Below are 26,699 nucleotides of genomic sequence, written 5' to 3'. Positions count from 1 at the left end.
CCGTGTCCCGGCACTTTAAAAAAAAGCAAAACATCGTTTTGCTGTTCCATTGATGGAGGGAAACTATCTGGTTCTCCCCCATCGATGGCAAAAGTATTTGACATCGGCCATGAACCATCGATGATTTCGAATCATCGATGGTTGATGGCCATCCCTAGCTAATACACCTAATGGGGGGGGCCATGGGGGGCATTTACCATTGCCCCTAATGTGAAATCAGGTGTCAGGGACTATTTGGAACCATTTAACATTGATTCCTATGGAAAAATCGCGTTGATCGCGTCGACCGCATCGCATGCACGATTTGGTCGCATGCGATGCGATCGACATGATTTTACCGCAAAATCGTGTCCATCGCATCGCATTGCATGCCTTAAGTTAAGGCATGCAATTTTCCACATCGGGCGCCCAGATAATACACAAGTACCAATACTTCACTTAGACCCTACATCTGGCAAGAACGTTTATAATTACTGGACGTCTAGAAGCCCATACAGGTTGGAAGTGATATGGTAAAGGGATAGAAATTCAACTTAAATGTGTATTTAACCTTGAACTTTGCTCACTAGGGAGTTGCACATGGATGGAAATTGATGCTTCTGATGGAAATGGGAAAATAGGACTTGATGTTATCCAATTAATATTATAATATATTTTACCAAGCAGCACTGAGCCATAATGAGATTGAAAGCATAATGGGATATATTTGACTTGTCTCTAGCCGATTGTAGAATTTCTTTTGAGGTGCTAGGGGCATCTGTGCACCATGAATTTACAAACCAAGTTTTACATGAGAGAATGTTCAGTAAATTAAATTTGCATTTACTTTATAGAACAGACCTCTGTATATCCTGCTTCTGGTGGAAAAATAACTCTGTATTATTATTTTTTTTTGCTTTTAGTTTCCCCTTCCCCACTCCAGAGGCAGCTCCCATGGGCAATCAAGGATAATCCGTAGAGCTTATGCAGAAGACTTCTACACCAACATGATGAAAGAAAGCTATCAGCTGTGGGAAGAGTTGGAGAAAGAGTCGGGCATCCAGTTGTATAGGTGAGTCAACATGACAATGGATGGGTGGAGAACAGGTCATAATCATCGTATATACATTTTGGTTTCATGGAGCATCTAAATTAGGGTTTGCTAACATATTGTGAACCTCAAAAAATAATCAAGAAAAGTTTAGTAGTATACAGGTAGGTAAAAAAAAAATATTTGACAAACTAATGCTGAAGACCATTTTCTCAATGTGGAGTACAGTCTAGACCAATTTGTCTAGCCACAATAAGCTTTGCCCAGAGAGCTAGCAGTATCTAGCTATCATATACAGCGCTGTGTGCTGAGCGATGCCTACACATGGGGAGATGTGCTGCTTAGCGTTCTGAGCGATGCTGGATCGTTCAGAATGCTCTGCAGCACATCTCCCCATGTGTAGGCGCCATTACAGTTTGTCTCTTTTTAGATATATGAAAATGTTTTGCTGTTAAAGGCTTCACTCATAAGACAAATCATGTTCCTTTTTTTTTAGAAATACACAGGTGAAAATTATACAAACTAAGGAGTTCATGTTTAAAGTTTAACTGTACTGTACATACTGTGCTGTTGGAGGCTGAAATTGTGTAATCTGAACAATATCCATGAGAAAACAGCCACTGAATTGTCTATGGATTAGTTGTGCCCCGTGCCATAGTGATGTCACTAGCCCCTAGAGAATTACCGTAAGAGGCTTTATTGTCTTAAATATTTGTTAAACCCCCCCCCCCCCAAATATGGCCTCCTATATTTTAAGTAATGGGTAGTTTGTAATTCAAAGATTTTAGGGAGCAACACCACTTACTTGTACACAACCACTAAGGCGATTATGCCCAGCGTGTATGCACAGCGATGACCGCTGTCATCGCTTGGGGGAAAGCCGCTCAGTGCATACACACTGAGCCACTCTCCCCCTGTCTGGCGCTGTCAGTGGGGGGCGGATGGCTTTGCATAGCTCAGCGCTATGCAAAGCCATCCACAAAGCCGCTCATCTGCTGATAATACAAGCAGATGATTGGCTTTCCCGGCGATGATGCGGGAGCGCGCGTCACTGGTCATCGTCGGCCGTACACACTGGGCGGCGTTGAGCTGAAAGTCGCTCAAAACACCAAGTTTGAGCTGCTTTCAGCTCAAAACTCCCCAGGGTGTATGGGCCTTAAGAATTATTATAAGATAACATTGTTGCACAACACATCTCCTACAAGATTATAGACCAATATGCATCTATTTGCAAAGCATTCTGTGCCCTTTTTCCGCCATAAAGTGTGGCAAAGTACCACAGCTGAATTACTCAGTAGTAATGTGTTATGCAAGATAATTATTTCGAGCCGCTAAGGATTTCACATAAAGGACAGAGGACTCCAGAAGTCTATCATTAGGTATTAATTATTCCAATGCTGCCATATTCTCACATCCAAATTAACTTCTTTTTTATTAATTATCCCAGTAGGTTTTAACAGCTCTCAGAAAGTACATACCCTTTTGTTTTGATAGCACGTGACCCTCCCATCAATATCTCTCTCTGTCTTGCTCAGGCTGCCTCATAGCCCATTTATCATCTCTCTGCATCATGGTACACAAAGGGGGCACAAAGCAATCCTACTGTGCCAATGATTTCTGCGCTACACTGACCTTCCACCGCCCTCTGTACCCACAGCAGTCTGTATAATCACTGACAATGGCATAGTGTGCGGAATTGTCACTCACCTGCCTCAGCTGATAAAAAAAAAAAGTTCCTATTGCTGTATTCCAGTTATCTGTCCTTGAAACGTTATTGTACAAATTGAGTTTAATTTCTCTTGCTCGTTCCAATTACACATTTGATTCCTGAAATTCTCCTGTTGCTTCTAGCCTCGGATAAATTATTGATGATTTTACCACGAGCTATTTTAAACGGGTAATAATAAAATGAGCTATAAAATGATCAATGTTACTTTGTAACTGACATTTTGTGGTGTTGTCAGTGTGATATATTTGTGCTTCATTTAGATTCAGTTAGTTTTAATAATGAATTAGTCTTATTGACTTTCACATAATTTGTACTTTATCCTTTTTTTTTATAACTGTTATTAACTGTTATCATCCCCCCTCAGACCCCCCCCCCCCCCCTTCCCCCAGAAAACACGCACCTGCTTCCACCCCTATGAAACGGAACTGCAGCTGCTGGATAAGTGTGTGACCATGGAGAGGTGTGTGTGGTATATAGATATATAGATATCTGTATACTGTACCACACTCACATCTTCACAGTCACATGGAAGAAGTAAAGGATCAGCACACCAGTTCAATGAAGAAAGTATTTGTATTGAAGTTTACATGTTACAGAACAACCATAACATCAGCAGACCCAATAGCTGTCAAAGTGCTAATCGTAATGCTTGTAGTTGTAACAGGACAAAGAGGTGGTTATATAAATGTATGGTGGGCATAGTTAGGAGCTGCCACATCATGACCACCACACTGTTATCTAAATTTTCAACTGTCAGTTTTTTTCTCTCACTTCCTGTTTGGATAAAACTGACACTTTTCTTCTGTAGCCTATAAGAGATTTTTGGGAAGGCATAACTCAGTGTAGAGAGTAAATTAAGGCGTGGGGTTGGTGTTGTTATGTAGATATTGTGCTGGTGTAGGGCCTTTTGGTGTCAAGTTGTTTCAGATAGTTTCTGTATATATCTATTTTATTTCGTAAAATATGCCCCATTTTAACATAGGACATTTTGAAATCATTACGCTTGTGCAGTAGCCTGCCCCACCCCCGAGGGAAGATTGCAGTTTTTTAAGCTTTAAATGTCCATCACCTCCCTGGAATGTTGTACTGTTTTCACCCCTCCGGGTGAAGATGCCAGGGATATTTCCCACCAGCCTCTGCTGCAGTGAGCTGTAGTTTACTTTCCGTTTCCTCACTACAGTGCAGCCAAAGATCCAAAAAGGGGGCATAGCTACACGGCACTGTACAGCCAGTGCACTGCCATGCCTTCCAGCACCATAAGCAGGGGAGACCTCTAACACCAGCCTGAGTGAGCCACCCTAAATGGTGAGTATAACTCATGGCAGAGAGTGTGAGAGTGTGTGTGTCTGTGTGTGAGTGTAACTGATAAATATTTTTGACTCTGAATCTGTGCACGCCAAACTGAGATTTCAACTTGACCCCCCTGACCGAAAAACGTTCTGACACACCTGAGTAGCGCGTATCTGCACTGGTGCTTTGACCCTCCCCTAACAGGATGTGACTCCTCCAGCTATCTAGGAATCTGTCCACAATGTATGCTGGGGCCTCTGTAAAGCGTGTAACCCCGCACCCAGCAGTATGTGACTTCTCCCAAGGCAGTGACTCCCCCCCCCCCCCAGGCTGTGACTCCAACCCCGGGCTGTGTCAGTGATTGCGGCCCCCAGATGCAGCAGCAGCAGCACCATTGGGAGGATCTTGGTTACTGGACAGGTGTGGCCTGGAAAGCTGGTATTATCTGCCAGCTGCAGCACTGGGACCGCTGCAAGCACCGCTGCTTCGAGAAGCTTGTCCTGTGAGTACTGCAAAGTGTTACTCCTGTGCTGCAGAGCATTACCCCTGTGCTGTCCTGTTAGGGCTGCAGAGCATTACACCTGTGATGTTCTGTGAGTTCTGCAGAGTATTACCTCTATGAGTACTACAGAGGATTACTCCTGTCCTGCAGAGCATTACATGTCCTGTGAGTGGTTCAGAATATTACCCCTCTCCTGTGAGTGGTGCAGGGTATTACCCTTGTGCCTGCAGTAGCAGAGCCGGGGATGCATGGATGATGAACGCTGACTGACTCTACTTGTACAGGGGCATTTATGTGGTGTACATTATTATGTGTATACTACTGTGTGCATTTATTATGTGTATAAAGGGCACTGCCACCATGGGCATTTATTATGGGTAGAAGTAACACTGTAACACTGTGCATTAATATAGAGAGGCATAGATGGGTCAGCATTAGGAGGGATTGCTGACACCTAAGTGCCATTGGAGAAGCCAGGGGTATCTCCAGGTAAGCTGGCTCTCATATGTTATATGCCATTATCATGTGGCCTTACACTGGGCTATTAAGCACGACATATATGTTATTGCTAATGGGATGGGTTTGGGAGTGTGGTCCCCCCTGTGTTGGTAGGGCTGGTCTGCTCCAGGGTAGCACACCCTAACACTTTATTAACACTTATTTTTTCCTATCACGTTGTATATATTTTGTATTTTAATCACTTCCCTACATAGCACCTATGTGCTTCTTATTAACCCCTACTAATTTTCATTTGTGTGCTGCCCTGGAGTACTCAGCCTGTGTCGGCATGTTGGGGGCCCACACCCCAGACCCATACCCAGTATTAGGGACCCCCAGTGACAGAGATGCCTTGACGTACGGCCTGGGGGCTTAGCCCTATATCTGCAGATATAAGCAACCAATATCTCTGTGTTATCTGATTAATATGTAGTTATTTTCTCACTCAGTGTGCAATTGGGATACCAAATGTTTTTTCCTAGACAGAATAGCCCCTCCCTTTTGGCACCTGAGTGACACACCTCTGATTGAGCAGCTTACCAACAAAAGTGTTGGGCATTAATATAGTATCAGCAGCACGGCTACCACAGACATACTGTAATTATGGTTATAAGAGACACTGCTACCTCAGGCATTAATATGTGTATAATTATGTGTATAAGTGGCACTGGTACCGTTGGCTTTTTTGTATAAGGGGCACTACTGTGCAGCATACTGTGCTATGTACTGTGTTTCATAATGTGAATAAGGGACACTACTCTGGTGTAATATGAAATAGGGGCACTAGGTGTGGTGTCATTTATTTATTAATTAACATGTTATTATATTTTATTATACATATATATACATATATAACATAACACTATTGTGTGACCATGTCTTTGTCTTCCCTAATACAGTATGGGGGTTAGGCCCTTTGCAAATTTCAGCTCCAGGCCCATGTGGACCTTAATCTGGCACTGCCTGAGTGTAAACTGACCATTACTTAGGCTGCATCTAGAGAGATTTTTTCTGGAGTTCCTTTGTCTGGAACAATATATCTATGCAGGACCGTCAGTGTCCATTTAAAGCTTTTCAAAAATGTTGGATCCATGTGAGTTCATATATTGGCTAATAAACATCTATGTTTTTGTAAACCATCTGTACTATGGTTTTCTCTGTTTGAGATTTCAGGAAATTCTGGACTCTTGAATATTGTATAGAGAAAAAGATGTTCTATGTAAGAAGAGACATTTATACCTTTTTATTGTGGCATCACTTGGTGTGACCAATGTTTGTATAACATTGTGTCTTTAACTTGGTGAAGGTTTTCAATTGTGTCACTGTAGCTGAACACCACAGGTAGCGCCACAAAAAAGTTAAAATCTTTTTTACAAACCTGTTCTTTCTTACCAACAATGGGCATTCGCTGGCACGAGGGTCTGATATGTACATATACCTCCATGTGCACAGGAGGATCCAAAAAAGCCAGTGTTCACAGGCCGGAAATGAAAAACCAGCTACTTCCAGAAGTGTCGATACTTCACTTCCGCATTCCGTGTCAGACGCGGCAACGTGTTGTTTCCACATCCTGTGCCTTGTCTGTTGGTATTTCCACCTTCCTCCCATCATGCTATACTGGAAGGACCACATGGTGGTCTTCCTCCATTGGGAGTAAAGATATTACGGTGGCCATTTTGTGATGGGCTTACTATAGGGATATATGTTATACTGTAGGTACCGATATATATATATACAATACCAAATCACATCTATTTTACATTTGGATATGGCAAATTAAATAATACCCAGTACACTTATAATAATTCATGGTGAAAAAGATATAATGACATCAAATAATAATAATAATAATAAAATATATATAGACATGTGTTAAAATAATTATAAAAAACATCCCAAAATCGTGGTTTAAACTAGAGGGCTAGAGAGTTTTGAGATCATGAATATTCCTCACCTCAGTTCTTGCTAAACGTATGTCCCTGTTGCTGGTTCGCCAGTTTTATTTTACCCATGAAATGGCACAAAATATTTTATTACCATCTGTTTTGCAATGATGTTTCTCCTTAAAATGTTGGGGGAAAGGGTGATTAAAAAGGGTGATGTAACATGTGCAGAGAGATTTAGATTTGGGTGAGTTATTTTGTTTCTGTGCAGAGAAAATACTGAGTGCTTTATTTTTACACTGCAATATAGATCTCACTTTAAAGTAAAGTCCTACCCAAATCAAAATCTCTCTGCGCAAGTTACATCTGCCCCACCTGCAGTGCACATGCTTTTGTCCATTTGAGAAGGAATTTGCCTTTGTGAGTGAACCAGAATAAGGGCCATTGTCTAGCCATACTGGTAAATTATTACTAGTCATATTGATGTAAGTGTAGCAATCAGTGAGTTTATAAAAAGTACAAGTTTCGTCCATCAATCACTTCAATTTGTAAGTCTAGAAACTGTGCCAATTTTTGACTGATGTTGAAAGTTAAGACAATATTTGCTGTGCTATTATTCAAATAAGAATAAAAATCCTGGAGGTCGGCCTCACTGAATTTGAATGCCAAGCAATCATTTTTTTGCACATATTTAGTGCCAGTTACAGATCATGTCACCAGTAATGCCAGTTACAGATGTCCCCAGTAGTGCTTTTATTTAAAATTTAAAAAAAATAAAAGTAAAGTAAAAATTAAATTCTGGAAACTATGGTTTTAATAATTTGGATAACAGATATTGGGATAAGGGATACTCAACCTGTATAATATGTTTAATAATTATGGAGATACAACATTAAAGTGACTTTCTTGAAGGGGAGGCGCTATATGGACACGAGGGAAAAGACATAAACTATATAAAAAAAAAAAACACAAATTGCATTTGTACTTCTGGAATATCTGGAATATATATAATTTCCTGTATAAAATATGCTAAGGCGGTTGTATCTCCCCTTTTAAAATCTAGACACTTCACAGTTAGTGAAATGTTGCCATGTTTTCTGCTAATATTAAACACACTCTTGTGGTGTAAAATAGGAGCCTTGAGGCTCAACTATGCAGCATGGTCAATTTCCATATTTTTATTACAATGTATGTTTCTCAGCGGGCACTGAGCACTGCAGCTAAAATAGCTTTTGGGCTCTGGCAGTTGCAGTGTGTTTATCATTAACAGGTTATACACCTCTATATCGTGCACTTTGAACAGGACGTGTAAAGTCCATGGATAAGAAATACCTGTATGAAGAAACAGTTGCATTAAAGTAAGACATATGGACATTCTCCACTCCTAGCACTGATATTAATATTTAATACAGTTTTTTCCATAGAGCTGCAGAACTATTCCATTATTAAAAATATAAGGTTATTTGCTACAAGCCTGGCTGTTCCCAAGAGACAAACTCTTCAGTGTTATGGTAAAATATATGGATTATTTTGTGTTTCACTGAGGCTGACATTTTGGTTCCTTAAGGACCTTCTTCAGTTCAAACACCTTAATAACATGAATTATGTGCACTAAAGCAAGAACAGCAGAAGACTTTACCTCATGTCAGTGGGTTTTTAAAGTGTTCTTCGTACTTTAGAGTAGGGTTGAACTGGCTACTTTTGGTCCAGTCAGTACTAGAACATACCTCCCAACATGACCCTCTCCAGGAGGGACACAATGCTCCCCATGTCTGCTCGGGTGGGCAGATGGTATCACATGACATCAGGGCCCGCCACCTCTTTGTCTAGACTGACTTTGATTTCCAAAAGGGAGAGAAATCATCCCATAATCAGCAACCATGGAATGATTTTCTCTCCCCTGCGAGGGTATGTGTTCGCGTACATCCCGTTGCATGGTACCGAGGGGAATCAGTGGCAGGAGGGCAGGTGTTTGGCCGGGTGACGCGCAACGTTAAGCCACCAGCTAAGCGGCGAACGACTGCTGCTTAGCGATTGTTACTGAATTACCTCCTGAATTTCTTTGGATAAAGATATCTGTGCTTTAGGGGCAGATGTATTAAGCCTTAACAAGAGATAAATGCAAGTGTGACAAGGAGAGATAAATGCAGGGCCGGCGCCACCACTAGGCAGCTCTAGGCATTTGCCTAGGGCGCCGGCACCTGGAGGGCGGCAGTTCGCCCCTCACCCCCAGAGAACTGTATAAAAAAATTGTTGCCCCGGCGTCCCTGCAGTGCTGGGGCGGTCAGGGGTGTCCGTGCCGTAGGGGTACCTGCGGCGCCGTCATGTGTATAAAGCTGGATGCGGTCCCTGTAGTGAATAGCAAATAACTAGCGCTATGCGCGCTGCGGCGCGGGAAGCGCTAGTTATTTGCTATTCACTATAGGGACCCTGACAGCCGCAGCCAGCTTTATACACATGACGGCGCCGCAGGTACCCCTACGGCACGGACACCCCTGACCGCCCCAGCACTGCAGGGACGCCGGGGCAGCACATTTTTTACACAGGTACCACCCCCCCCTCCCTCCCCCCGGCACCGGGGCGCCCCCACCCCGACTTGCCTGGGGCGCTCCGGTGCCTTGCACCGGCCCTGGATAAACGTCCAGCCAATCAGCTCCTTACTGACTTTTTTCAAACACAGCCTGTAACATGACAGTTAGCAGGTGATTGGCTGGATGTTTATCTCTCCTTATCAACCTTGGATTTATCTCTTGTTAAAGCTTAATGCATCTGCCCCTGTAAGTGCTAAGGATTGCAATGTTTTTGGCTGTATAGTAAGATGCATACATTTCCAGTCACTGGAAACATTGGGATGTATGACTATATGTTGTACAGTAACAGCTACAGTTTACTCTCATATAGCATCTGCTGGATAATGTGCACTTACATCATTCTCTTAGTTCCCCTCTGTGAGGCTGTCTGCTTCCTCCCTACAGAGGAACATTGGATAATCAGGAGAAACAAGAAATGTGTTTTCTTGCATTTAACCCAAGCCTAAAGATTTTATTTACTGAGCCACAAACCACCGAGACCCAGAGAACATAAATTATGTTGAATAAATTGATTTGTTTTTGCTTTCTTTTATTTCTTAAATTATTTATCCTGATATTTCCAGACAAAAAAAAATGATGATTACAGCAAAGCTGATGGCGTATTCCTCCTGTACTACATCTGTATTATCTTCATATTGATATAAATATACATATAGTGAGTTGTAAACTTTGCATTTTGTATGCGCGACACATTTTCTACAATAAATTATTTAACTGCATTAAAAACTAAGTAGTACATTTGTTTTCTAATTCCTTTGTCTTTTTCTTCTACCTTCTTATATTCTTATATATGATATCCTTTTTCCTATAATTGCGGAAATATATTCTTTTCAATAAGCACAGAAAGAAAACCGCAGATGATAAATCTCCCCTTACACATGAGCAGAGCACACTCTAAGCACTTTATTTTGTGTACTGTAAGGAAGCTTAACTGTGCAGGAAAGATTTTAAATCCAATAATTTGAATGGAGCGCATATCTGCTGCAGCACCAGAGAGGGACCTGGGTGAATGCAGAACAGGAAGAGAATAGGGCAAGACTGTGTGTGTAGCGGTTATATGGATAAAACTAATTCCTCTAGAATAATATTCGCATTTTATTTGCATCCAATCAGAATTTATGATATGCTTTTAAATCATTGATTTAAAAATGTATCAAGTTTTGTGCGAAGTTTCTGGCAGTGTAATATTTGTGTGACCTTGACACTATCCGTCTGCTTTGCCACTTGTCTGTACTGCAGAGTGCACATCTTGCATGTTCCGTTCATTGTTACTATTTTCCTTATGGTATAGTCTCTATCGCTGGTTGTCAAAATTGATATTCCTGGTTACTTTAGCTGTATTCCACTGTTAAAATGAAAATCACTATGTTCTGCGCACGTTCTGTGTCTCTTGTGTGCAAATTGCTATTTCTAGCTGAGACTCCCCGTCAAGGGCAATTTCACCTCTGTGATAAAATTGTTTGGAATTTTTTTTCCCTAAACCCCACCTTACATATTTCATTTTCTAGCTGCCAGTCAAAGAGCGCTGTCTACACTACTGGAGCCCCCATCCCCCACACCCTTCCCCTTTACAACCCCCCCCAATAAACAGGACTGATATTCTGCTTCTTCCGCTCTTTTTTTCCTAACAATACATCTATTTTAAGCCACATCATGGATATTACAGAAAGCAACCCAATGTCTCTCGAGACCACACTGAACAACTCCCAGGAAAGACAAAATATTAACCCTTAAGCATTTGTAGGACATTTTTCTATGTTTTATTAAGCTCTCTAGGAAAATAGAATATTAAACCCCCTAAACAGAATCTTGCATGGAAAAGACTGCTTAGAAAAAAACTGCTCATTGCCGGACTGGACTGCGCCACGATATGTCTGTATTGTCATTTAAAGGATATTAAGGTCAATGCAGAATCAAGGCCCACACAAAAAAAAAAAATATGAAAACATCTATAAGTGATTTGTGGAATATGGTAGATTTGGACACAAAAACAAACCCAGCGTGTCATGGGATAGTCAGTGCCCTAATATGGTGAAGGCAAGCATCCTACATCTTCAGTGATAATTGGATAATTAATATATTACAGGTAGCTTAGTGCTAGAAGATATGAGCCAGATCTCACTAGTGCCAGATGCAGCATATTTCTACAGCCAACCTAACCCCCTGGAGTGGTGGGTAAATATACAGTGAACCCTGATTTTGCATCTGCTGATTTTATACTTTTAATAATTTTCTTCTTTAATTTTTTTGTCCCCCCACTTGGAATGCTTTAATTTGCAAATTTTACTGATTTTATACAAGAATTACCCAGAAAATGTATTTTGTGCTCGTGACTCGGATGCACTCGTGACTCGGATGCACTGCGCCTTTTACCGGCTAATGCTTTTAAGCTTTTTTAAGCGAGTCGTGGTTGCGACTACAATGCACAATCGTGGCAGCGGTTGTGCGCCTTTTCCAATGAGGTGCAACATGGCAGATGCTCGATGAGCATGGCTATATCTGTACCCTACTTGCGGAAAGCAGATCCCTTCTTCTTGGTCGACACCATCTTCTATACCTCTAAACCCCAGGTTATTAAACTCGGTCCTCAGGACTAGAAACAGGTACTCACAGAATCAAAAGTAACATTAGTGTTATTTTTCCACATTTAACATAAGGATCTACAAAATAATAGTTTCCATGATACAATTAAACTTTTTCATGAAGCCAGATTAAAAGTGCTCATATTATAATCAAAATATACAGGCATTTCATAATACAATACTGCACCAATCCAAGATAACTCCTGTTATGGGCCTATGCTGTACACCAGGTGTGCCCAACCTGGCTCTCCAGCTGTTCTGAAACTAGTCCATGCATGCCCAGCAAAAGCCACAGGTTAGTCCGGCCTGTTGTACACTATATTAATCTACATTGATTATTTTTATAAAAAAAAATAAGATGGGGGAGAAGACGCTGTTATCCACTTTGTGGTGGGCAAGGCTTTCGTGTCATTAGGCACCGTGAAAGGGATAATATATGCATAATATTATTGGTGAAAAATGACCACCTTGAGTGGTGGGTTTTCCTGAAGCAGGACAAACCTACCAAGACAGGTTTGTCCTGCCCCAGAAATACTCACCACTCAAGCTGCAGCCGCTGCCTTCTGCAGCAGCCCCTGCTCCCCTAGGGCTGCTGCTTATGGCTTTGGCTGTTCGTGGCCACTCGTGTGGCTTGGGAAAGCTCAAACATTCATGTGTTGGGGCGCCTGAATGCACGAGTGCTCCCGAGTAGCCCCAAACTTCTGCACGCGGAGATGGGGGATGCTTGGCAGCGGCGAAGGGAAGCGCTTGGCAGCTGCAGTGGAGAATGTGCGGCTGCTGGGAGTGTGTGGCAGCAGGGACCCTGGCATACAATTGGTGAGTGACAGGGGGAGCGATATGGAGGTTACAGCCAGTTGGTGGTGCGCAAGTGGTGCACCATTAGAGGTACCACTGGCACAGACCTACATATCGTGGCATGCCCGGAAATTTTCCGGGACAGCCCACTGCGGCAGTAGAACTCATCCCGGAAAATTTGTGTGGTTGGACAAATGAAATGAGTATATTTATAAGTATATTTAAAAAACACAAAGTACATAGCTAATAGGCCAATTGCCACCAATAATAATACACTATGGATTATTACAGATGGAGCCATACTTAAAGGGTGCGCTGGCGCACTGAGGTGACCAGGCTTAGCGTGCTATTCGCTGGCACAGGGACTCACGAGCATCCAATAAGCTTATGCATCCATTGCCACAAATGGGGTGCGCAAGCTTTATTGGCTCCGTGGCCCGCTGAGTCCGTATATTACACCAGCTACCTAAAACACTTCATGCCAGGGTCTAAGTTATGTTGAATAGCATAAGCAATATTCTATTCAGGGGACAAAAGGCAGCAAAGTAGGTACAGTTTATCTGGGCCCATTCTTTCATGCCCTCTGTGTGACAGGTGCTGGCCATGCGGGGACCAAGGGGCAACAACAGGGGCATAGTGTGGGGGGATCCATCCACCCCACTTTTGCATTCACTCGAACCCTATTATATATGTATTGTGTTTTTAGTGCTTCTTTAATTGTAATTCCAGGAAAACGGGGCTCCTTCTCATAGCTCCGGCTGGAAATGAAGAGTATAAGTCAGTATGCACAAATATGGCACAATATCAGGCACCATGGGAGCAACTAACTCCAGAAGAATCAAAGCTGAAATATCCAGGGCTTTTCCTGAAACCTGGAGATGTTGTCTGCTATGACTATGACGGTGGAGTTCTGAGCGCTGACAAGGCACTACGGGCTGTGCAGGTACAGTAGCTTTCCCTGTACTGTTATATCCAACTAAGTGATATGTATGAGCTGCCTGCAATGCTCTCAAAGTACACATCATTATACAGCGTTTATATTAAGTCATTTCTAACAAAACATTTCATGTCCCCCAGCTGGATACAGATTTGAAAGCTCACTGTAATTAGATTAGCTAATGATTAAAATATATTTCATAAGAAGAAGAAAAAAATCAAAGTATACACACAGACGTCTTCATTCTACAGAGAGCATGTATCCAAAGTGTGAAATTGCTTTGTTTATAAATAGTTCTTTGTTTTACGGTGGAAAGAGCACTGTGACTCTTTTGGGACTACAGAAGCCGGCAGACTCGGAGCTCTGTTTAACTTGCTATAAGTTCACCTCTAAAATACAATATGGATCAGTTGAATCATGTTTACTACCATTAATATGTGATTTATATACCGTTAAGCATTTAGGTAAAATAGTCACTATTGAGAGTGTATTAAGCCTTTAGAAATTCATCAGGATGAGATTGACGCAAATTGGGGTCCAAAAAGTCATAAATTGTGGTGAGTTTAAAATGAATGAAACAAAATTAAAAAGTAAAATGAGGTCCCCTTTCCAATAATATATAATTTGAAAACAAGTGATTTCCAATTCCTCAGTCAGACCCCCCACAACATAACTTGGCTAGTTTTCATTGTACTAGGAAGCACAGACAACATATATTGCGTCACCCTGCTCTAGCGTAAACCAAAAACAGTTTTAAGTGCCCTTCTCTTACCAATCCCCTGGATTGTGTGTGGAAATAACCGGCAACAATGCCAATGCAGGGAACCCAGTTTACGGACAAGGGCCCCTACAAACCTTGCCCATTTTACTAATACAGGTTGAGTATCCCTTATCCAAAATGCTTTTGACCAGAAACATTTTGGATAACGGATTATTCCATATTTCAGAATAGTTTTATATTTCAATGAGGTATGTTGAGGAATCTTGCATTTATGTTGTACAAACATGTCAAACACATGAAATACGCACAAATATATTTTATTTGTGCATGAAACAAAGTTTGTGTACAATCTCAGACACTGAATTTGAATGCCAAGCAATCATTGTGTTGCACATATTTAGTGCCAGTTACATTTCATGTCACCAGTAGTTCCAGTTACATGTGTCCCCAGTAGTGCCAGTTACATATCATGTCCCCAGTAGTGCCAGTTACATATCATGTCCCCAGTAGTGCCAGTTACATATCATGTCCCTAGTAGTGCCAGTTACATATCATGTCTCTAGTAGTGCCAGTTACATATCATGTCCTCAGCAGTGCCAGTTACATATCATGTCACCAGTAGTTCCAGTTACATGTGTCCCCAGTAGTGCCAGTTACATATCATGTCCCCAGTAGTGCCAGTTACATATCATGTCCCCAGTAGTGCCAGTTACATATCATGTCCCCAGTAGTGCCAGTTACATATCATGTCCCTAGTAGTGCCAGTTACTCAACCTGTACAGTTAAAAAAATAAACCTACAGAATATTTTCTTTAAATGAAGCCTTTGAGTGCCAAGTGAATTTGTCCAAATAGGTGTGAAAATTGACAAGGACATTTTTTATTCATCATAATGACTTGTAATGTTTACCTTATATTATCATAAATATTATTTCTAGAAGGTGATTTTTGCTGACGATCCCTTTTTTCTCCCATTCATACTTAACCAAAATCGATAAATGAGCACCATTTATGTTAAAGAATAAGTTCTGCACTTCTGATGAATTGTTAATTTACAATTGCACGTTGCCTTTTTTTTGTCTAGATGCAAAAAATGCTTTTGGGTGTTATATGTATAATAGGTGTAATTATAATGTGATACATGCTACTGTCTTACAGGAACAATTCCAGAAAATGGGTGGGGTCATCAAAGATGGACAAAAAGTAAAGCACATACAGCCAGGTCCGGTGATTACCGTGACAACCACCCTCAGTGCCTATGAGGCCGGCAAATTGGTGATCACAGCAGGCCCGTGGGCTCAAAGGGTCCTTAGCCCTCTGGACCTTGAACTACCTCTAAAGGTAAACATTTATATTTCCAGAAAACTGTACAATTAAAGTATTCCTGTAACTATCATAAAACCTCTCTCTGCCGATGAGAAGTTAGCAAAATGACTTCTTACCGTTCCATCTGATTTACAGTACGATTCTGTGATACGGAACTGCAGCTAAAAGGTTTCTGGGACTGTCTTCCTCCCTGGGGCAATATATATCATTGCAAGGTGTTAGCAGCTCCTCTGCCATCATGCCGCTTATATAGCCAACCAGTTTATTTTTCAGCAGCCTTGAGATTCTCTCTAACTAACAGCACCGAGCCCATGTGTTGTGTGCCTGTCAATTTCCTCCTACCTTTAGGGATTTCTTTTCCCTTTATATGAACGTTCTAGATAGAGAAATAACAGGGTCATTTATCTTAAGCAGTGCTGGCCGCTGTTAAAGGAGTGAGATGTAGTCTTGCTCCAAATCTATGAAGCTGCTGCATACATTCATTAGAAATGGCTCTTAACAACGCTTTAAATGTATATTCAGCAGATGTGCCACAAAGGCAGGTACAGTAGCTGTAGCGGAATGCATGATGTATTCTGACCGGTCTACAGATGTTTGGTAAATAATTTGAATAATAGCAAATAAAGATTGGCTTCATTACCTTAATTTAATCTATATACTGTTTTACCAACTAAGGCGGTGATGAAGAACACCCATATAGCGTATATTCTGCTCACTAGGCCACGCAGAGGGGAAATTATGAGTTTTCCTCTGTTTGCTGTGAAGGACTTACTTTCTCAGATAGACTCTTTCCGCCAAATTAAGGGCGGGTACTGATGTCTTGTGATGCCATCCGCCCACCCCACCAGGCAGGGTCACACCTGCATTTGCTGCGGTCCGCCTGTGTTTCTATGGGTGCGCCCACCATTTTTTGTGGGCACGCCCATGAAACACTGGGCAACCCCAGCGAATGTCCCCTGCTTGTCACTCAAGCTGCGAAGGCCCTGCCAAATGGAAAACCCAAACGAGATCACTGCGGGGGTTTACACATGCGCAATATCGCACATGCACAGACCCCTACCATCGGGGACGAATTCGGACCTGTATAAACAGGCCTGAATTGGCCCCTATGCTTGTATTAAGAATCTGAATCACATACTGTACAACTAAACAGTATACTGTAGTTACAAAATAATACTGTATACACTACCTCACCACTCTGCACTGATATGGTATGATATTATACTGCTAAAAGCCAATTAACGATAGTAGAGTTTTTAATTTATGAAAGAGAATCTTCACAAAATAGAGCACATGGGTCTTCTGTCAAATAGAAACTCTGCCTTATCTTTAATAGTTTTCCAAACTCATAAGGCTGTTAAGGTGCCGTGGCAGAGAGGGCTAACAAAAAGGACTATGCATTGCTTGACCCCATAGTAACATTTCCTGACCATGCTTTTCTAACCTCAGAAAGAACAAAGAAGGCACCAGTTCTGAGAAGGCATGACTAGTCAGAAGACGTCTCTGCTTTGCTATTTTCACAGCAGAGTGGGGGTCTTGAAGGGGTGGTTGAACTGATATGACCAGGCATCAGCGAATACTCATCTCTGGGACATGTAGCAACCACACCTGAAATGTTTGGGCAGAGCAAAATATGCAAAATGAATTTCCCTGGTCAATAATTGGTGTCTTAATGAAGATTACTTGGCCCCAGATTTTTCTTTTAAGCATGTCATTTGGGAAGAATCTCCAGGGAATATCCGCTTTGCTCTTCAGCTCATGCCCTCTGTATATCTCCAACTCATGACCCCTGTGTTTCAGCAGCCAGTGACCAACTGACTAAGGAAGTGGGCAGGATGGTGAGATAATACCAGAAATCACAGGTCCATAGAGAGGTGGTTTGCTTAATGTTAGCAGATCTGCATTTTGCAGAGGGTGGGCTTAATGACTTGAAGTACTGGCTCTGCCCCCAGTATGGTCATATGCATCTCCTCTGTGTTCATGTACAAAGAGAAGAAATTAAGTCAGCAAGTATGATGTGACTAAATAAATATTGTCTGTACTGGATGCAGCTATAATACCGGCGATTGAGATCCTGCCAGCCAGGACTTTTATTACGACACTGTCCAGAATCCCCACACCAGAATCCTGGGCACCGGAATCCCAACAGATTGTCCGGCTGTCAGAGGAGGTGTTTATGTAGTCGGGGATGGGGGGGGCGCTAAGGTTAGGCACATACTGTGGGGTCAGGGTAAGGCTGCAGCTGCGGGAGAGGGGAGGTTAGGATGTGGGGGGTGGAGGTTAGTGTTAAACACCACCTAGGGGGGGATTAGGGTTAGGCACCACCTAGGAGGGGTTAGGGTTAGGCACTGAGGTGGTGAGTTATGTTTAGGCTGCAGGGAGGGACAATTAGGGTTAGGCACTCAGTGGGGAAGTTATGGTTAGGCTGTGGAAGGGAAGGGGAGGGTTAGGGGGGAGGGGAGGGGGGATCTCACATTCCGAGCCTGTCGGCATTGCCAGTGTCGGGCTATCAACCGCCAGCATCCTGACCATTGGGAAATAATACTGAACATTGCAGTTCCAAATAGTGGTACTGTAAGTAAACAAACTGCCATCCATAATTATAGAATGTACCTAAACTGCTGCACAGTGTCATGATATCGAGAGCCGCTGGGATCTGGCAGGTGCCCGGAATCATACAGGAGGAAGGCTGTGCATCGGGATCGAATCTGCATCGAAGGCAGTTAACAGGCTTCGATGCAGGGTCAAATTCGATTTTTCTTCTGTAAGAAAAACCAAGTAAAAAATTCCCCTGGATCGAAGCACGTGTACAGGGCAAAAGACACTCTGCATAGGAGTTAAAGTAAATTAACATATCAGTTCACAGCAGTTCTGACCAATGGCGGCTTCAGCAGTGGCCAAACTGATGTGGCTATGTTTTGGAGCTGCCTCTGCTTCAGTGCATTTTTTTTGTGTTGCTGGGCTTTGACCCCTCGAGTATCGTTTGATTAATAGTCTACCTGCAAAAATGTTTTTGTCCATTTAATGTTGTCCATTACGTTTACCTCCACAACCAAAACCCTGGGATTGTGGTTTCAACCAGATTTAGCTGGTTGCAGATACTACAGGGGGACCCCACACTGTGTGTAAGAAAAAAGTGTACCAAGCATTATTTTGTTACAATAAATTTAGATCTCTATGTATAAAAGAATCAGCTATACCATAATTGATCTCTTTTCATAGAGACGCTCAATACACATTCATAACCATATTTGCCAACTACTGGAAATATGAAATAACTTCTCCTCTTCTGGTTTTTGTAGTCATTTATTATGTGCTCTTACTGTAATTCCTTTCATATTTCTCTTCCGTGTCCTCCAGGCTGTACATATGACATTCATGTTGTCCACAATGCCTGAGGTAGAGAAATCACAGTGGTAATGGTATAATTATGCATCATATTGCAGTACAGTTTGACAATAACTGTTTCATTGTACTGCACTCTCATGACTTTACATTATAATTTACATGAATCAGGAATATATTTGAAAGGTTCCATAATTTCTCTCATCTTCTCCTGTCCCTTTTCTTCATATTAATGTGAACAAATCGTCTGCTTATTACTGAGAACATCACAGAACATCCATAGGATTCAATTGTTCTATGATAATAAAACAATTACAGCACACAGAATGATGTGTGGTGATTGGAGAACACTAAAATATTACATTGATTTAGTTCATTTTAAACCGCGACAAAAGGACAGGAGGGTAGTTTAACAGAGAACTATTGGCAGTGTAGTAACTGCAGAAATCATTTACTGTAGCAAGAGTAAAGACAGTTCTTTTCTTTCTCTCTTTATAAATCTAACCCAACTAATTGTGATGTGTGCTAAGAATACGATATTAAGATTGGTAGTGTTAATGTTCCACGGCAAAATATCTGGTAATGGCGGTAACAATATTCATTGCACCATGAGAGGCCGCAGTCTTTTAGTACTGTGTATTAGGTGTTGTCAAATGGTGGCTTATCTGCTGTTCTAGTTAATGGCTTGCTGATACACAGTAACTGGAGAGCCACAAGTCACTTAACACTAATTTACAGTGTGAGTAGAGCAATGTCAGCTACCTGGCCAAAATTTGGATTGTTGGTTAATTTGTTTGTTACCTGCCATGACTACTTGCTTGACCATGCATTTTGCTTTAGCCCGGCCCTGATCTGAGTAGATTAACCAGCAACCATCCTGCAGTCTTATCAGTGTTCTGCTCATTCCAGTTAACCATAGCCAGCTCTAACCAATTTGATGCCCTATGCTAGATTTTGGCTGCTACCATGTAGCGCTAGCACTAGTTCCATCTCTCCATCTCCAGCACATTAGTAATGGCCGTATACACATAAGGCCACACAGTAATGACCCTCACACATTAAGCCTCACACCTCACTGCATTAGTAATGTCCTTATACAAAAAGCACAGTAATGCCCATTAGACATTATTCCAAAACTTAATTCTGTTTAACTGGATTAGTCCTGACTATTGACTTGTGATAGTGTCAAGCAGGCAGCAATGTACTCAGTGCAGGGGCAGTCTCCTGGACTCCAAAAACCCACATGGGAAGAGAAGCTGCTGCAAATGGGCATGCACAAAAGCCCTCCTTCAGCAGCCATTTATGTCACTACGCAAGGCCCAGAGTAACTTATCCCAATTCCAATGCTTTGGTTGCCGACAGCTCAGCTGTATATATAGGCTGACTGATCAGATCTTGGTTGAGAGCACTGATTGTGGTATGGCAGCAAATGCAGGGCTGCCTGTGCCATCTGCCCATCCCACCGCTGCCTGCGGTGTCAAACTGAATCTGAGCCTAAGCTTGGAATTAATGCCCCTAGGCATTTGCCTAGTTTGCCTATGCCTAGGGCCAGTTCTGCAGCTACTAATGCCAGGTACTTACACCAGCCTTTTGATAGCAGTTAAGACCAAAACTCCTTGTTGGGTTCCCTGGTGAACACCAGACTCCATGCTCTTGATCTAAATAGTATCAAAACAGACTGGTCACCTCAGGAGCTCACATTCCACACTTGCCTACCTTTTAAAACTACAGGTGTCTTCAGGGGCAGAGCCAAGTGGGCACATCATTAAGCCCTGCCCTCATAATGGTAGCTCCCATGAATTGCAGGTCCTTTGAGAGCGATGGGGCTAAAATGACAGCGATTTGCACCACTTAAATAAAACAAATAACTATGCAATCCTTATAGTCAAACATAAGCTGTACAATGGCTTATCTTCAAGAGCTTGGTGACATTCAAAAGGGCACCATCATTGGGTGCCACCTATTATTGTGAAGTGGATATGTCTGTGCGCATCAACAGATAATCCATGATGCAGAGGGCCACACTGTACATGTTAACAGAATGGGGCAACAGAGTGCTGAAACAAGTAGCGCATAATTTGTTCTTAGGCATCGCGTCGCGGCCATCGTGTGCACATTTATGGCCGGCCGCGACGCGACCGACGCGATTTCCATGTTTAACATGGGTTTCAATGGGAAATCGTGGGCATCGCGTCGGTCGCGTCGCGGGCAGACATAAATGTACCCGCGATGCCCGCGATGGGCGCCGTTCTAGGTAAAGAGTACCAAAAAAAAACTGGTTTCCAGTGAGGTTACAATTTCTTCATGGAAATGAAAGTGGCTAGAGGCGAAATCTCCAGAAATCTGCCAGAATCGTTCTTCAACACATACAAGACGCGGTCCTAATAGCCTTCGACTTATAAACTCAAAGGAAAATCAGCAGAAAAACTTGCAGAATAAATTAGCTACAGTACATCTAGCCAGTGAGATTTCTCTAATTGCATGCATGTTATGCTCTGTCCATGCAGAACACAGCAAAGAGCCACATTAAGCACATGTTTTACTATCAATGTTGCCCTCATCGGCCTAGCTGACACTGTACCCCCTTGTGTGTCAGATATTTTCTGGCTTTCAGTTAAATCTTTCGACTCTTATTGGAAAGATTCCTGTTGCAGGAATCTTTCCACAATTTCTGTCCAACTTATTCTATTAGCAGCGCATAGTTGCCTACCCTTCTGTATTCTGCAGGAGACTCCCTGAAATAGTTGCAATCTCCCTCTCTCCCTGAAGAATCTAGAAATCTCCCTGATTTCTCCTAATCCACATTATGTCGCTATTACCTTTTTGGGGGAGGGGGGAGAAAATATAGCGACATATACAATCGGATGGGATTTGCTCTTGGAATTTATTACATAGGCATCACATTTGTTATCACGTATGTTGTTCTTAAGGGGAAAAAACAAAATGTCACAGCAAATAATTGCAAACAAATAAGCCAATATTGCAGGCAGCAAGGCCAAAATGTATAGTTACTAATGTTATCTAGAAATATTGCGTAACAAGCATTTAGGCACATATACGCCCATATATGGAACTAGCCACGCCCTTTGGGTGGAGCATGACATGCCCCCTTAATGGGGTTACATAGTTACATAGTAGGTAAGGCTGAAAAAAGACTTGCGTCCATCTAGTTCAACCTGGTATAGATATCCCTTGCTGATTTGGTAGGTTCTGATATTTTACAGACAAATTATATTTCTTATTTGTACCCATGGATGTTTTTCTCCAGTAAATGTTTGTCCAACTTTGCCTTGAACGCATTTAATGAGCCAGCCGTTACCACCTCTCTGGGAAGAGAGTTCCAGAGTTTGACTGTTCTGATCGTAAAGAAATTCTTTCTACTAGCTGAATGAAATCTTTTTTCTTCTAATCTATACTCATGCCCTAGTGTCCTAGATTCCTTTCTAGTAGAAAAGAGGGTGTGTGACAGTTCCTTATATTGGCCCTTGATATACTTGTACATGTTGAGCATGTCCCCCCTTAAACATCTCTTTTCTAATGTAAATAGTCCCAAATTGCTTAATCTCTCCCCGTAGCTTAAATTCTCCATTCCCCTAATAAGCTTTGTTGCTCGCCTTTGGACTTTTTCTAATTCTATGATGTCCTTTTTATAGTGTGGGGCCCAGAACTGCACTCCGTACTCGAGGTGAAGTCTCACCAATGCTTTTTACAGTGGCATAATTACCCTTGAGTCCCTAGTTTCCATTCCCCTCTTAATACATGCCAGAATTTTGTTGGCCTTTTTTGTAGCTACATTACAATGGGCACTACATCCTAGTTTGCTGTCTATTTGGACTCCTAGATCCTTTTCAAGTATGGAATTACCCAGTTCCTCTCCGCTAAGGTTGTAACTTGCACACTGGTTGTGTCTCCCAAGGTGCATAACCTTACATTTATCTACATTGAACCTCATCTTCCATTTTTTTGCCCACTCATCTAGAATTGCAAGATCATTTTGAAGCATGGTGACATCTTCTGATGATTTGATGACTTTGCTAAGTTTTGTATCGTCCGCAAAGATGGATACATTGCTGAGTAACCCTATCCCAATATCGTTAATAAACAACCACTCTTTGTTCTCTATTACATAGCCAATTCCCTACCCATCTGCAGATATTTTCACCCAATCCTAGGTTCTCCATTTTATTAATCAATCTCTTTAGCGAAATCTAGGAAAATCACATCTACAGCATTTCCATTATCAAGGTTTTTGCTAACCTCTTCATAGAACCCTAGTAGATTAGTTTGGCATGAACGATTTTTCACGAACCCATGTTGGTTAGTACTGAGTAGACGGTGATGGTCTAAATATTCCTGGATACCATCCCTTAAAAATCCTTCAAATAGTTTACCCACAATTGTTGTTAAACTAACGGGTCTGTAATTAGCGGGATCTTCCTTTTTTCCTTTTTTTAATTATTGGCACTACCTCTGCTATTCTCCAATCTTTTGGTACTATACCTGACGATAGTGACTTGCTAAAGATATATTGTAGGGGGGTAGCTAGTTCATCCCTTAATTCCATTAATACCCTCGGATGAATCCCATCTGGCCCTGGTGATTTATTTGTTTTGAGTTTGCTTAGCCTCAGTATTATTTCCTTCGGCGTGAAATCCACAATGAGATCTGGCTTATTTGTCCCGTTTGTGGTAAATGTTCGTTCCACAGTCTGCTCTCCCTTAGTAAATACTGATGAGAAGAACTCATTTAACAGTTTTGCTTTTCCCTTGTCCTCAGTAACACTTTTTCCACTAGTATCAGTTAGTGGGCCTATGTTTTCCTTAATTAAACGTTTACTATTTATGTATTTAAAAAACTTCTTTGGGTTGGTTTTGCTTTCAGTGGCTATGCACTCTTCATATAACATTTTAGCTGCTTTGATTACCCCTTTACAAGTTTTGTTTGATTCTTTGTATTTTGCGAACGCCTCCTCATTCAAGTTATTTTTATAGAATTTAAAGGCTCTGGTTTTATTGTTGAAAGCTGACCTTACTTCTTCGTCCAACCATGGTGGCTTTTTTTTTTGTTGAATTTACCTTTAGTTATTTTAGGAATGTATTCAATAGTTAGTGAATCAAGCACCTTTTTAAGAGTATCCCACATTTCCTCTGCATTTTTTCCCACCATAACCGTTTCCCACCCAATTCCTGTTAGGGCTTCCCTGAATAATTCAAAGTTCGCTTTTCTGAAGTTTAGTATTTTTGCAGATCCTTTTTTATGTAATTTACTGAAGTTGATTTCCAGTGAAACCATATTGTGATCACTGTTCCCTAATTGTTCAATTACTTTTGTGTTTGAAACTAAGTCTGTGTTATTTGTTGATACTAAGGGCCTTATTCGAGTTCACTCTTTCAGACAAAATCCTTCTTAGATGGACAAAACCATGTGCACTGCAGGGGGGCAGATGTAACATGTGCAGAGAGAATTAGATTTGGGTGAGTGATTTTGTTTCTGTGCATGGAAAATACTGACTGCTTTATTTTTACACTGCAATATAGATCTCACTTTGAAGTAAAACCCCACCCAAATCTAATTCTCTCTGCACATGTTACATCTGCCCCACCTGCAGTGCACATGGTTTTGCCCATCTAAGAAGGATTTTGTCAGAAAGAATGAACCAAAATAAGGCCCTAAGTCCAAAAGTGCCTTTTTTGTGTAATAAACTGGTCTTTAAGTAAGCTTAAGAACCCATTGCTTCTTGCTGATTTACCTTTCATTTTCCCAATCAATGTCGGGTAAATTAAAATCCCCCATAATTAATACCTGACCCTGATTTGATGCTTGTTTGATTTGGTTTAAAAGAAGAGACTCTTCCCTTTCGTTTATATTTGGTGGTCTATAGCATACCCCTATTATAATTTTTTTTTATTATTATTATTGTCGGTTATCTCGGCCCACACTGTCTCCGAGTTGTCTTCTTCCAGGTCTGTGCTCATATTTTTCTCACATGATGTTAAGTTATTATTTACATATAGGCACACACCCCGCCCCTTCTTTTTTCCTGTCTTTCCTGTAGAGTGTATATCCCTCCATGTTTAATGCCCAGTCATGCGACTCATTACACCATGTTTCTGTAATACCAATGATGTCGTAGTCGTCCCTACTGATCACCGTTTCTAGCTCCCCGATTTTACTCACTAAGCTTCTTGCATTAGCCAGTAAGCATTTTAATTTATGTTTATTTTTAGATATGGCTCTAATATTGTGATTAGTTTCACCCCAGGACCCATTTTAATTCTTTACTAGCTTCCTCTTTCCCCTCTTCCCTTCAATAGACTCTCTACATGCCTCCCCACCATGCACACTGCCTGCCCTCTTTATAGTTCTGGGAATTCTTCCTCTGTCCTTCCCTCCTTCCCGTATACTAAGATCATCTGTACCTAAGAACTGTAATAGGGTAACGTGACTGTTACAACATAACATTTTATTACATGACATTCCTGATGCACCCTGAGAGTTACCCCCGATTATACCCTTGTTATGTCCCAGGACTTTGTCTATGTCTCCGTCTCCATCCCCCCCCCCCCATCTCCTTCCCCCATATGATTCCTGATCCCAGTCCGGCTTCTCTCCCTGATGGTCCTATAATGTCTTGCTGCCCCCCCCCCCCCCCCGTCACCTAGTTTAAAATCTCCTCCAACCCTCTAACCATCCTTCCCCCCAGCACCGCAGCCCCCTCCTTGTTCAGGTGCAATCCATCATGGCAAAAAAAGATGGCGCCTGACCGAGAAGTCCGCCCAGTGTTCCCTCTTTCCTACACCAATCCTTAAGCCACACATTTACCTCCCTGATCTCCCTCTGTCTCCCTGAGCTAGCGCGTGGCACTGGTAATATTTCCGAGAAAATTACCCTAGATGTCCTCGCCTTTAATTTCTTACCTAATTCCCTATACTCTTTCTTGAGGACATCCCACCTACCATTGACTTTGTCGTTGGTGCCGATGTGCACCAAGACCGCCGGGTTGCTCCCAGCCCCTCCCAACAATCTGTCGACTCGGTCCGCGATGTGCCGTACCCGAGCACCCAGGAGGCAACAGACCGTGCGGCGATCGCGGTCCCGATAGCAGATTGCCCTGTCTGTTCTCCTAATGATGGAATCCCCTACCACCACTATCTGCCTTGGTACCTCACTAACTGTCATCCCTTTGAGCTAGAGGGACCGCTCCTCTGGTTGCTAGAGGGAGCAGTCTCCTCCAGCTCCGTCATTTCGTCTCTATCCTCCCCCGAAACTTCATCCAACCGGGCAAATTTGTTCGGGTGTGATAGATCCGAGATGTCGTTCCTGTCCCTCCTGTCCCTCTTGTTTCCCCTGTCCCTCTTGTTTCCCCTATGTCCCTCTTGTTTCCCCAAAATTCTACTACCAACTATAATCTCCCTGAAACTAGCTTTCAAAAGTAGGCAAGTAGCAGCGGTGATTCACTGCCGCTAATAGG

The 26,699-nt window shown here is 42.1% G+C and overlaps 1 protein-coding gene across 1 annotated transcript in view; it reads left to right on the top strand.

The window, feature by feature from the left end:
- PIPOX (pipecolic acid and sarcosine oxidase) overlaps nt 1-26,699 on the top strand; it is a 45,384-nt gene that overhangs the window by 7,832 nt on the left and 10,853 nt on the right. Inside the window, exons 2-4 of the mRNA XM_083172347.1 lie at nt 903-1,051; nt 13,630-13,843; nt 15,716-15,898. Of these exons, the coding sequence (XP_083028473.1) occupies nt 903-1,051; nt 13,630-13,843; nt 15,716-15,898 (546 nt within the window). The remainder of the gene's footprint in view (nt 1-902; nt 1,052-13,629; nt 13,844-15,715; nt 15,899-26,699) is intronic.

Source organism: Crinia signifera, chromosome 2 (genome assembly GCF_055691185.1).
Source record: "Crinia signifera chromosome 2, ASM5569118v1, whole genome shotgun sequence".
NCBI lineage: Eukaryota > Metazoa > Chordata > Amphibia > Anura > Myobatrachidae > Crinia > Crinia signifera.
This window is presented reverse-complemented; position numbering and strand designations above follow the sequence as displayed.